At 37.2% G+C, this 12,755-nt stretch overlaps 1 protein-coding gene across 2 annotated transcripts; it reads left to right on the top strand.

Annotated features, from left to right (window-relative positions):
* The first annotated feature begins 9,895 nt into the window (after positions 1 to 9,895).
* Positions 9,896 to 10,760, top strand: RPL10L (ribosomal protein L10-like). 2 transcript variants are annotated; one of them, XM_011989777.1, is made up of 2 exons: positions 10,040 to 10,148; positions 10,230 to 10,754. In XM_011989777.1, the coding sequence occupies exons 1-2, from the start codon at positions 10,040 to 10,042 to the stop codon at positions 10,682 to 10,684; spliced, it is 564 nt and encodes a 187-aa protein (XP_011845167.1). In that variant the 3' UTR covers positions 10,685 to 10,754. The 2 variants fall into 2 exon arrangements, with proteins under 2 accessions (XP_011845166.1, XP_011845167.1); XM_011989776.1 differs by having other exon boundaries at positions 9,896 to 10,760.
* Positions 10,761 to 12,755: the final 1,995 nt, after the last annotated feature.

The raw sequence follows: 12,755 nt of genomic DNA on the forward strand, positions 1-12,755 counted from the left end.
GCCTCAACCTCCGACTTCCAATAGGCCTCGTTTTACCTTGAAGATCAGAGGCTCACAACACTCTGAAGCCCCTCAGGCAGGGAACGTGCATTTCAAATCTTGACTTCACTCATATTGAAAGGCTGCACATGTTCCTTCTTCCATGCCTTCTCTCTGTATGCTCCTCGGACCCAAGGGGAGCACTTTCTTCCTCTCTCTGCCAACAATTACAAATGCAAATTCTCAGCCAAGGATGAAAGAAGTAAATTGTAGGCTTGTCCAAGTAGCAATAATTCTGCAGGTCACAACTCCTGCACAAGGACACCTCCTCATTGCACAATTAATGCGAGGAAGTCTCTTCCAGTTAATCCCGTGAACTAGGGAGGGCCTCAAGACACCAAAACACACTGGGATGTGGCCGGGATTTACATATATATTGGGGCATTCCTTCAATGTTCTCGCAGTTTACAGCTCTGTCTTAGGCTTTATTTTTACACAGGGACCCAAGGCCAGCCAAAGGCAAGAGATTAGAGCCTTCTCAGGATTTCTTGAGCATGTACACAGCCCTTTACATATGTGTGGTTTTCTATAACCCCAGAATTATGTCAGAGCTCTTCAAAGCTCCCCATAGATATCTCATTGCCAAGAGCTTTCTTTTACGTCTTTTGGCCAGCCTCTTGTTTTTCCCAATGGGTACTTCTCACCTCAGGCAGCTGTGATACTAAACAATAGCTATTTATTGATTGTTTCCAACAAACAACTCAGCAATAGAGCTTTTTCCACTGAGCAAGCTCTGATTTAGATCAAATAACAACAGCCCTGTGTATGAGGTTTTACCAGGGTACCAACAAACAAGTCAAATTGTGACAATTCTCTGGAGATGGAGCTTTAGGAAAAACTCTTTACCCAGTCAGCCCCACCTAGTGGTTGCTTGCCTGCTGACTTTCACAGCAGCCATGGATCTGAAGAAAAGGAAATGGTCATAGGGCAAGTTAACCACAAAGCTCACTGTCCTTGAGGAGAAGCAAATTTTCTAGAATAAACTTTCCGTGGACTGTTGCAGGTCTTAGTTTAGTTTCCAGAGTTCTGAAAAAGTTGATTTTAACAAGTTTTGCCAGTGTTCTTCTTGCCTTTATGGAGAAACAGATTCTCATAGGTCCTTTCTTCACCATTCCATAAGTCTCTTCAGTGACTAACTTTTAACAAATAAAATGTAGTGGCAGTATTGCAAGCCTTCCAAGCCTAGGTTGCAAAAGGCAACATAAAAACTGTCTGGCTCCGCTCTTGAGATGCCATCCCTTGAAATACAGAAACAATGCTTCAAGGAAGCCCAGGACACATAGCGAGGCTAAGTGTAGAAAATTTTATTATCAGCGCCCAGGGAGACCCCAGCCAACAGCCAGAGGCAACTAAAGCTATGTGTGTGAAAGGCCTTCAAGTTGTTTTCAGTCACCATCTGACAAAACTGTGTGAAAAATCCTGAGCAAGGACTTCCTAGCTGAACCTAATCAACTCTCAGAAACCTTAGTGATAATAGTAAAGAACTATTGCTTCATGTCACATAGTCACAGATTATTGACACAGATTTGGGATACTAGAGGTAGGATGCTATGGACCCAAATTTTAAATAGGTTGCAATGCCTTTGAGATTCCGCAGTGGAAAAATGCTGGAAGTACCTTGAGATGATTGATAGAATACTGAAGGGACTTGAAAAGGCTTTTGGTGAGCACCTAATAAAAAGTTAGAAAAATGTGATAGGAAATTAGAGAAAAGAAATCTGTTGTTATTTCCTGGCAGAAAGTTTAGCAACGTTGTTGCCTGTGGTAGCACAGAAAACAGAAAATTGCTTAATGAACTGGATATCTGGCTAAAGGGATTTCAGGCAAAGTGTTGAAAGTGTCACCTGGCTTCTTCTATTTGCCTATAATAAAATGAAGAGAGAGATTAGCTAATGAACAGATGGTAGAATATAAAAGAGCCAAAATTTGCTGATTTCAAAATAAAACCGTTTCTCATTCCCAGATTCTCCGAATGGCAAACAATTTTCAAATTCAGAAATAGCTTCCAGGCAAAGATCAAATCCAGGGCACTGTTAGGAAAACACTGTCTAAAAATAAAGTAAAAAAAACTATGACTTACATAGTGTCTGTGTGTGTTTGTGTATGTGTGTGATTCTGTGTCTCAATATTGAGATCTTTATATCTATACACCTGTATGTATGGGTGTGTGTATATATATATTTTAATATTGCAGATGTTTAAATATTTTATGATGTCACATGTTTCCTTTATAGGTTCTGTTCTTTGTGTCTTGCTTCAATAAGCCTTTCCCACTTCAATAATATAATAACTTCCTGTATCTTTTCTTCTAGTGTTTTATTTTATTCTAACGTTTAAATAATTACTAATACCTCTAGAATCTATTTCATTATAAAAAATTCAGCAAGTATACAGATTTTTTTCAAATAACAAACCAACATATATTAAATAGTTTTATTTCTTCAACCAATTAAAATGTAAACTATGATTTTAGAAGAATCTGTATAGTCTCATGCACCAAAATATTTGTCTTAATTCATGGTTACTTGAAATTGTTTACTATTATTACCCATGTATTTTATTGTAAGGCTTTAATCTTGGAAATCTTAAGAGAGAAACACTTTTAAGTTGAAAACTATAATCTACATTTTAGTAAATAAAAGGACATGAGTAAACAATATTTATACCCCATCTGCCCTCAAGTACTTATTGTGAGTAAAGGATTTAAGGAGAGTTAAGGACTTTAGGACAGTACAGAACTTTACTGTGAGTAAAAGACTTGAGGGTAGTTAGGATATAAATATTTTTTGGAGATTTCTGAAGACATTGGGGCTGTAGAAAGCAGATGGGAGAAGAACATCACTTAGGTAGGCAAAAATAAAAAGGGATTTAAAAAAACAGTAATATCACCTGCTCAGAAATAAAATTAACTTCTAACAAAATTAATAAAGCCTTGGATTCAGGAATCTTCATGTATACAGCTTCCTTCCCAGGCCCTAGGATGGGCCCTAGCAATGAGCTCATATATTGTTTTTATAAAATTTGCCCTCCGTTTTGTACTCCCACTTTCCTTCACACTTCTCCCTGAGAGTAGGCATCATTGAAGCTATCTTGGCAAGTTGGGGATCCTGCTAAAGGAAAAGTTATTAAAGAATGTATTTAGTTCGCATTTAATAGGGTGTGTTTATGTGTTCTGTAGTCACACTGGTGAATAGATGAGGTATTGCTAGTGTGTCTGGTGTTGGAATTGCTTCTAAAAATAGTCTGACTACCTCTGTGCTGACTCATCTGGCACTCATCGACATTTTAATACAAAGATATACGCCCAAAGAGGTAAGTGTTTATTTAAATAATGCAAAGTGATAAAATACATTATTTTCACTGCAATTGAAAAGAACATTTTGGAGCATTTCACTTAAAACAACTGAAATATACAGACTTATTATTTGGCAGTAATTTCAAATTTATTTATTAAAAAATTGAGAGAAAAATTGGAAAAAACTAATAGTATATAAAACAAATGCAATACATATGAATAATATCAATAGAAAGTATTTAATAATAAAGTACCAAATTGTTGACAAAACAAATTTCAGATCATATCAATGTCTTTAAGCAAATATTTTAATTGCAGTTAATCAGCTCTAAGATTATTAATATTTTACAATCCAATTAATGAAGAATAATAAATTGTTTGAGCTCATTAGAAAAAGCCTGAAGTTTCTGGCTGACCTGACATGAATTACTGAAACCAATAAAGGAAGCATATAACTTGAAAGAAGGTATTAACAGTGGTGTACTGATACATGTTTAATAAGTGGCTCTCCAGGGAGAAAATAAGACTGGATTTGTAGTTTTTCCAATGCTGTAAATAGTCCCACCATCACCAATTCAACCTACCGATATTATGTGACTGAACTAAAAACTCGGGAAGAGATGCACACAATCAGTTCTTCTGAGAACAACTGGTATAAGTGATTTCCACCCCATCAAATGCAAAATTACAAGGAGAATATCAACTGTAAACTAGTTTATGAAGATTTTCCATTAATATTTGAGAGTGGTCAGTACTCAGAGAAATGAAGTTTTTTGAAATACTATAGTTCGCATATGAAAGATGTAAGATTTTCTCAATCTCACAATAATCCTAAATATACATATGATATAACATTGAGTTGTGAGGCCAAAAGAAACTTGTGTGTTATCAATACAAATTTAAAACAATTTACTACAGGACATACTGAATTAAGCTTTCAATCTTTTCATAAATATATTAGAAAGTAATGGTCAAATGCAGCTAGCAAATATAAAGAAGAAAGAATATAAAGATGGATTAGGCAGTTAAAAAATTTTTTAAAGCTTGTGATGTAAATGATGTTTATTGGCTACTTATAATTTGCAATTTATTTTCTTTTGCATTCTAAACAAATATTTGCTTTGTCTCTAATTTTGTATTCATAATCTATTTCCTTTTTCTTTCTTTTTTGTTAATGAATGAATGAACAAAGTGAATGAATGAAAAGGCTGGACAGGTGTCTTAGTGAGTTTGGGCTGCCGTAACTAAGTACTATAGGCTGGTGGCTTATAAACAACAGAAATTTATTTCCCATAGTTCTGGAGGCTGGAAGTAGGAGATCAAAGTGGTATAGGTTTGGTTCTGGTGAGGATCCTCTTTCAGTTTGCAGACTGCCAACTTTACGTTATATTTTCCTGTAGTAAAAAGAGGGCTATTCTCCGAGGTCTCTTTTTATAATGGTATTCACCTACTTAAAAGAGTCTCACCTTTATAACCTAGTTATCTCCCAAAGCCCCACTTCCTAATACCATCACTTTGGGGATTAGAATTTCAACATATGAATTTTAGGAACACACAAACATTCAGTCTATAACAATAAGTGAAGCAAAACTTTTTAAAAAGCTTTCCAAAGTGCTTTATCAACTGGAATTAGTAGTTTCATAAATAAATAATCTATAATGTAATTACTAAAGTTGATTGCTAACTTTCAAAATTTAAAAAAAAATCTATTTAATGGATAAAGGAGTCATCCATTAAAAGTACAAGATGAATTTAATCTGAAATAGAGTTGGCTGTTGTGATATGAATGATTAAATAATCTATATAGTTACCTAAATATGTGCTTCATGCATTTCTGTAAACCTTGTAAACCACACAAACTACGGCTAAGTAAACTGGGCAAAGGAAGTAACAACACTGCTCTCATCAGTATGCCTTTTAAATGAATAGACAGGAATTTGGATCTAAAGCACAGGAAGACTATGCATTCAATATGTGGGGGGCAAACTTCATACTCAGCACCCTAACCCCAGATCAGTGTTTCTCAAATTTGCAGACTGAACTAATCCCTTTTTAGAGAAAAGGGCTTTCAAAAACTGGTGTAGAGTCTTATGTTGATTCAAATTGTTTATTACATATCATATCTTTATTATAGCATTGCTTAAACGTTTATAATTATAAAACTACATTTCAATTACTTACCATATAAAACTAATTAATGGTTTATACATTTTGTACAAGTATGAAACCTAAACAAGTAAATTTAAAATGCGTAAGGAAAAAAAATTAACCAAATTTCAGCGAGCATATTTGTGTGCCTCCTCTCCCTGATTTAATCCTTTCCTACTTTTTTCCAGCTTTCTGGAACAATGTCAAAAGTCATTCATTTGGTGGGAACTCATTCTCCACAAGCAAACTACAAAGTGTACATGTTCAGTTCCCATATCCAAAGTTAAAAAAGGTTCCCAAAGAAAGAAGAAGAAGAATGTAGAAAATACCAGTCAAAAAGCAAAATGTATTAGGGCTCTGGGCTAAGGAGTTAAAATTATCTGACTATATTTCTGTTCAAAAAATGTGCATTTCTGCATGTTTTCTTGTCACTAGATAAGAGACCATTGCGAATCAAGTGCATGAGAGACAGGCAGCATGACCACTCATTAGCCATGACAATAGGCACAATCCACTGGCTTGAAGAAAAGGCCAGCCATAACCATGGCTCTTTTATATTCATGATTCAATTCTAGGAATACTGTATACAGACAGTCAAATTGCTCACCTAGTCTCAAAAACATTGAGATTACAGCCCCCAGTGTGAAGTTACTAAGAAATGCAGATGAAAATGACTGTTAGTCATCAGTGGAGCCTTCACACTTCATTGAGAGTCCAAGTGGAACATGATCTATGAATCTCAGTATATTGTAAAGCACCCAGTGATGGTCCTCCACACAATGACTGAATGATCAACAATGCAGATGCTTCCTGTAGCAGGAGAGGGCATCCACGGTGTGTGCCACTCAATTCATCAGACTCCAGTGCATGTTCCCCTTTGAGAACAAAGTCAGGTTTAGCCCATTGTGAAACATTTGAAAGATGATATCAAAAAAGAAAAGTAAACGCTATGCTGAACTAATAAACAGAACTGTTCTTTTCCAGCCTTTGCATGAAGACAGAGGTTATCTGGAATTTGATTGTATTTCTCACACTGTCTAGCGCTAATTACAAGTAAGTAATCAATGAGGAAAGTACTTACAATCAACAAGTAAACAACAGTGCAGGCCTTTCACATAAGGGTTGTGGAACCGGAGGGAGAAACCACAGAGGGAAACTTTCACAGCCAAAGCTGAATCAAGTTTAAACATTCATGCCTGTCTGCTTTCTAAGGGCTCCTAAAAAAGACTTCTCCCTGATCATTCCAAAAATTATTATTACAAGATATGCATTATTAGCATTAGCAAAGACAAGTTTGTCTTTTCTGTCTTGTGTATACACACCAAATGGCAGCATGCTGGAGCTGGCTAACACTGGCTTACAGAAGCTGATAGTGCACGTCTCTACCCATCTTTGTGTTCAGTAAATCACACTGATGTTTGAAACTGATGACAGAAAAAGTATTTCTACCAAATAAATCATCAAACACTACAAATCAGGGATTTCTCCTCAAAATCCTGACCTCCACCATGAGCAGGTTGTTAAATGTTTATTAACACCGCACCGCACCTCTGTAGTGTGTGTATTCATTGTGCTACTGATCACACAATGTGCCAAAAACAGGGTACAAAACTGTGAACCAGATAGAGATACTTCTGTCCTCATATATCTTAATGGTTTTAAAAAGTTGTTCTGCTTCATTCCTACTTTATCCTGTATCTCTACCTGTGAATGTTCTACCCATTCTTTAAGTCATCTCTATTTTACATGATATTAATGTCTCCCATAGCTATATATCTCAAAGCAGACAAGTTTTATATATTTGTTGCAAGGTTTGCTTAGCATGGTGTACACTGTGGATGGCAAGAGTAGAGAGGTAGGGAAACACTCAAAATGTTGGAATTGATTGAGAGGAATGCTTATAATATTTCAATAGAATGGTGATACTTCATGCATTTTTCCACAGGCTCTCCTCTTATACCTGCAGGGCTAGGGAAAGGAGTATAAATAGAAGATCCCAGTGTGGCCCTCCCTTTCCTCTTTCCACCCTCCTAATCTGCAACTGTGAAAGGCCTCATGCATGAATGGAGTAGGGTGGCCAACCCTCCCACTTCCTGTGGTATTAAGGGGTGTTGCAGGACCCAGGACCTGAATGTTAAAACTGGTACGGACCCGCACAAACCAGGATTGCTCAAGCTTTGGATTACAGAAAGAAACTTACGTAGACAGGCCCTGACAGCAACACAGCAACTGCTGGTCAGAGAATTCTAGGGTTTTGGCAACATTAGACAGGTGGGAGATCAGACAAGTGGAAAAGTGAGTGTGTCGTGGCACATAAACTCCAAGTGTCTTCCTTTTGCCTCACAAACACCTCCCCCTGAGGCACTATCATAGATTCAGGGCATTTAGTAGTATAAAAAAGATACTAACTTGTAAATAAAGTCAAATATTTTAAAGTATGTTCAAGTTATTATGTGTTTTCTGCAGTATTGCAAAGTCTTCCTTTCCGATCTCCTTGCATACATTTTTTGGGCTTGTTCCAGTCTATTTACCATACCATAACCAGAGTGATAAAACCTATCCAAAGCTCTTTAATGACTTCGCATTAAAGATCAGGATCCCTAACTTGGTAAAATGGGCCCTGTATGATAGCATGACCCCTTTCTCTCTCTCATACGCGCGCGCGCACACACACACACACACACACACACACACACACACACACACACACTGGGGCTCATGTTATGTGACTCACCCTCTCACTCACAGTCACATTGGCCTAACTTCAAGTTCTTTAAAATGTTCCGTATTTCTGCCTGCTTCAGGTCTTGCATACATCAGACCCCATGTGCCATGGTCACAACATGAAATGTCTTTCTGGATAAAGATTTTCCTGTCCATTCCTCAGTCTAGATCAAGGTCTCATCCCCAGCCTCACCCCACGGTCTCAGGGCTTACTTTGCTTTTCCTTTTTGGCACATTTTACACTTGGTAATATGATGATATATGAGAAGTATCTAAATCCTCTCCGAGGCTTGTAAGCTTGGGGACAGGAACATAGTATTAGCTACTTTATCTCAATATTCAGGCATATAGTAAACAGGAACTAGTTGAGAAAAAGGGGAAAGAAGAAAGGAAGGAAGAAAAGGGAAGTGACCAAGCTTTCTTAAAGGCGAGAAAGTTTTCTACATTGGGAGTTTTAATTGTTTTATCCTTAGTATTTTGTAAAAATCCACTCACTTTAAAGGCAGGAGTTATTTTTCTCCCTCAAAAGAAAAAGCATTGACAGAATATATTCACATTAGAGGGATTTTGTTACATGATGTAATGGATTTGTGAAACAACATTAAAAAAAAAAAAAGAAAGAAAGCTAGAAAAATGCAAGTAGGGTTTGTAAACTATTAATTTCTCTTCCTCTCTCTTCTCCTTTCCTACACTCAGATCCTTGTCATAAGTTTTACAAACTCTGAGAAGAAAAAAAAAAAGATTAAATTTACTCTCAGGAAAGGGCAAAAGATTACTAAAGCACAAATTGTTACTCTTTTATATAGTTTCAGCAGCTTTAACATTTGAAAATGCAAATAGCCTTAAGTTAAAAAAAAATCTAGTTGGCATTTCAATTTTGTATGTATCATTTTGATAATAAAAATCATTTCTTTAGGCCAAACAAAGAAAAAACAAAGTTTCATGTTTATAAAACAACTGCCAAGCTACAGATTCAACAGATATCTTCTCTTTATCCCTCTCTCTACTCTTCCTCTCATCTCTTCCTGAGTCTCATCAAAGCACTCATGCCAAGAAACCACTTTATCCAGGGAAGGTGGCCACATACTCCAAGAAACAGCAATTGATCTACAAATGCTGACAGTGAGATACAAGTTCTGGAGAATGAACTGGTCAAACTGGAAACAGTATGTTGAATAACTGGAAGGATTTTTCTTCTCAAATTCTAGGATTTTTTTTTTCTTTTTCTTTTTCTTTAGACAGGGTCTCACTCTGTCACCCAGGCTGGAGTGCAGTGGTGCGATCTCAGCTCACTGCAACTTCTGCCTCCAGGGCCCAGGTGATCCTCCCACCTCAGCCTCCTGAGTAGCTGGGACTACAAGCACTTGCCACCATGTCCAGTTACTTTTTTTTTTTTTTTTTTGGTAGAGACGGAGTTTCACTATATCGCCCAGGCTGGTCTTGAACTGAGCTCAAGCGATCCTCCTGCCTGGAAATAACCTCTTTTATACTTAAGGCAAAGCGGAAAGCAAGAGCTCCTGGCCCAAGATGGCCAGCAGGAAGGAAGCTGCCGCTGCGTCGTTGAGGCGAGGCCCAATTCCTTGCCTGGCCGCCAGGGAGAGTAGACTCCACAGCTGCCTCTCTGCTCACCTCAATGCGCCAGGTCGCGCAGGCGCGGAGGCTCCAGGCGTCGCGGCGTCTCTAGTTGGGACGTCGCGAAAGAAAGTCGTCACATCTGCCTCAGGACTCTACTGTTCCCGCGCAGGACGACGGGCAACGTATATAAGATGCGCGCAGGCGCAGTTCAGGGAGCGCATTTTCACTTCGACGCAGTGAAGACGTTCCTGTGTTGCCATGGGCCGCCGTCCAGCTCGTTGTTACCGGTATTGTAAGAACAAGCCGTACCCAAAATCTCGTTTCTGCCGAGGGGTTCCTGATGCCAAGATCCGCATCTTTGACCTGGGTCGAAAGAAGGCAAAAGTGGATGAATTCCCGCTCTGTGGCCACATGGTGTCTGATGAATATGAGCAGCTGTCTTCTGAAGCCCTGGAGGCCGCCCGTATTTGCGCCAACAAGTACATGGTGAAAAGTTGTGGCAGAGATGGCTTTCATATGCGAGTGCGGCTCCATCCCTTCCATGTTATCCGCATCAACAAGATGTTGTCCTGTGCTGGGGCTGACAGGCTCCAGACAGGTATGCGAGGTGCCTTTGGAAAACCCCAGGGTACTGTGGCCCGGGTCCACATTGGTCAAGTCATCATGTCCATCCGCACCAAGCTTCAGAACAAGGAGCACGTGATTGAAGCCTTGCGCAGGGCTAAGTTCAAGTTCCCTGGACGCCAGAAGATTCATATCTCCAAGAAGTGGGGCTTCACGAAGTTTAATGCTGACGAATTTGAAGACATGGTGGCCAAGAAGCGCCTCATCCCTGACGGTTGTGGAGTCAAGTATGTTCCCAGTCACGGCCCTTTGGACAAGTGGCGGGTTCTGCACTCATAAAGGCTTTGGCAGCACTGTCTCCTTGGGCCATGCCGGTCTGACTTATGCTTACTAATAAATTCTGTTTACTGACAAAAATAACTACTTTTTAAATTTTAATATTTTTAACTATCCAGTGTTTTAGAATATAGACTGCTAGATAATTTTTTTTCAATTTATGCCATTTTAATGGCAAATGTTACCTTCCTTCAGTAAAACTATACAATTTATAGAGAAAGCTATTACTGTATTAATCAAACACTTTAGGAGAGTATAGAGCAATATGTTGAAAGTTTTGTTTGTAGTAAAGTCGTAAGTTATGCAGCTATCATTCCTTGAATAAAAAATAGATTTGAGTGAAAAAATTTATTGTTTATAGAATATAAACTAAACAGTAGCAATGAAAATAATAGTAGGCATTAGTGATATTTCAACCGCAGCCCCTGTGGAAGTAATTTATTTCTAAACTTGGTTGCCTTATGTTTTCCTATAAATTTCTGTACATTGTTTTTAGAATTACCTTACACCTCTGATTATCAGCCTTAGGACAATTGAGTATCACTGAAAAAGGCTTTTCCAGATGAACTTTACATTGTTTCACAGTCAAGAGATAACAGTCTAATCTTTTTTTCATCATAGAAAAGTCATAGGTGACAACAGAGTTCATATTGCTTGTATCTGGGCTCCAGTAGAACCAAAAGAAGAGAGAAAATGACACTAAATCAGCTATCTGTACTCTAAAAGGACCCTAGAGAGAATTTGCAATTGTAGGTGCTTGTCCTGTATTAGAGTTACATTGATCACACAAGTGCTTTTTGTTTTTTTTTTGAAACTACGTAAGCTAAAATTCCTGAGTTTATACTGCATTAAAAAAATTCCTGTTCTTTACAATTGACTTAGCCTTTTCAATCTCAATCCTGCTAACAGTGCCTTCGGTGTTTTTATACTAATGGTTCTTTTTCAAAGTCAACACGTTTAATGAAAACAACAAAAGAAATACTAAATAGTATAGAAACACTACTATTTAATTTTCTTTTATTTAAAAAATTGCTTTGTCAGTCTTAACATGTTGTATCTGGCTGGATATTTCTTTCAGGCCCTTGCTATATTTCCTATTTGTATATATTTAAGCTATGTTCCTATTTTAAGACATTTTTTATGTTTGCGTTTTGCCAGACTTTCAAAAACGAAAATTCAATAATAATAATCAGTAATAATAATCAAAAGGGAAAGGCAATACAAAACACGATAAAATAAGCAACCCCTTAGCTTCTAGTACAACCATGGCCCAGCTTTGAAAATGTTTTCCATCTTCATTATTTCCCTTTCTCTTTGGTCTTAAACCTCTCAAAACATGTTGACCTTCAAACTTGGAACTCTGCACTCACTAAATATACAGGGAGAGAGGTAAGTATAGGCTCATGAACTTTTTTGCCCTAAGGGATTGGTAACAGTAATTTTTCATGCATATAGATATGGGAGTGAAGAGAAAATGAAAGATTAAAAATTAATACTTTAAAACCTGGCAGGTAGCTGTCAATTTTTTATTTGAATTTTCCCACAGTTTCACGTTATAAGGATTATATATAAATTCTTTTTTAAAATGTCGACATGCAAGCACTTTTACTTGTTTTTGTTAAAAATCCTTCCTACTAATTTTCCCCAAGCCATAATTTTGTTTTTTCAGCATTTTCTTATTTTAGGGTCATTCTAATTATTATTTTTAAAAATGGTAGGGCAACTGGGCTGAAGGATAGTTTCATTATAATTTTGCAGAGTTCGTTATTTTAAAATTTCTGTTCAAAATGGAAAATTGCATTTGGGAACATATTTATGTCCATTTACTGCTGCAATAAAATGAACTGTTTGCTCATTTGAAATAAAAAAATACAAGCATAGTTAATGAAATTCAAGCAAATACTGCCCAATGAAACTTTTTGATTTAATTAATTAAATATATAGGTTTTAATGGAAAATACTGACTGAATAAGAAGAAGAAAACTTCAGTAGGACTATGTACTGTATCAATTTAGTTTTGAAAAGCGTATTTCATAAATGATTATTATATAATCCATCATTTCTACTCCCTCAA

This window comes from Mandrillus leucophaeus, unplaced genomic scaffold, assembly GCF_000951045.1.
Source record: "Mandrillus leucophaeus isolate KB7577 unplaced genomic scaffold, Mleu.le_1.0 Scaffold362, whole genome shotgun sequence".
In the NCBI taxonomy this organism is placed as follows: domain Eukaryota; kingdom Metazoa; phylum Chordata; class Mammalia; order Primates; family Cercopithecidae; genus Mandrillus; species Mandrillus leucophaeus.

Coding starts and splice junctions, on each gene's coding strand:
- RPL10L (XM_011989776.1), top strand. CDS start 10,040: ATGGGCCGCCGTCCAGCTCGTTGTTACCGGTATTGTAAGAACAAGCCG.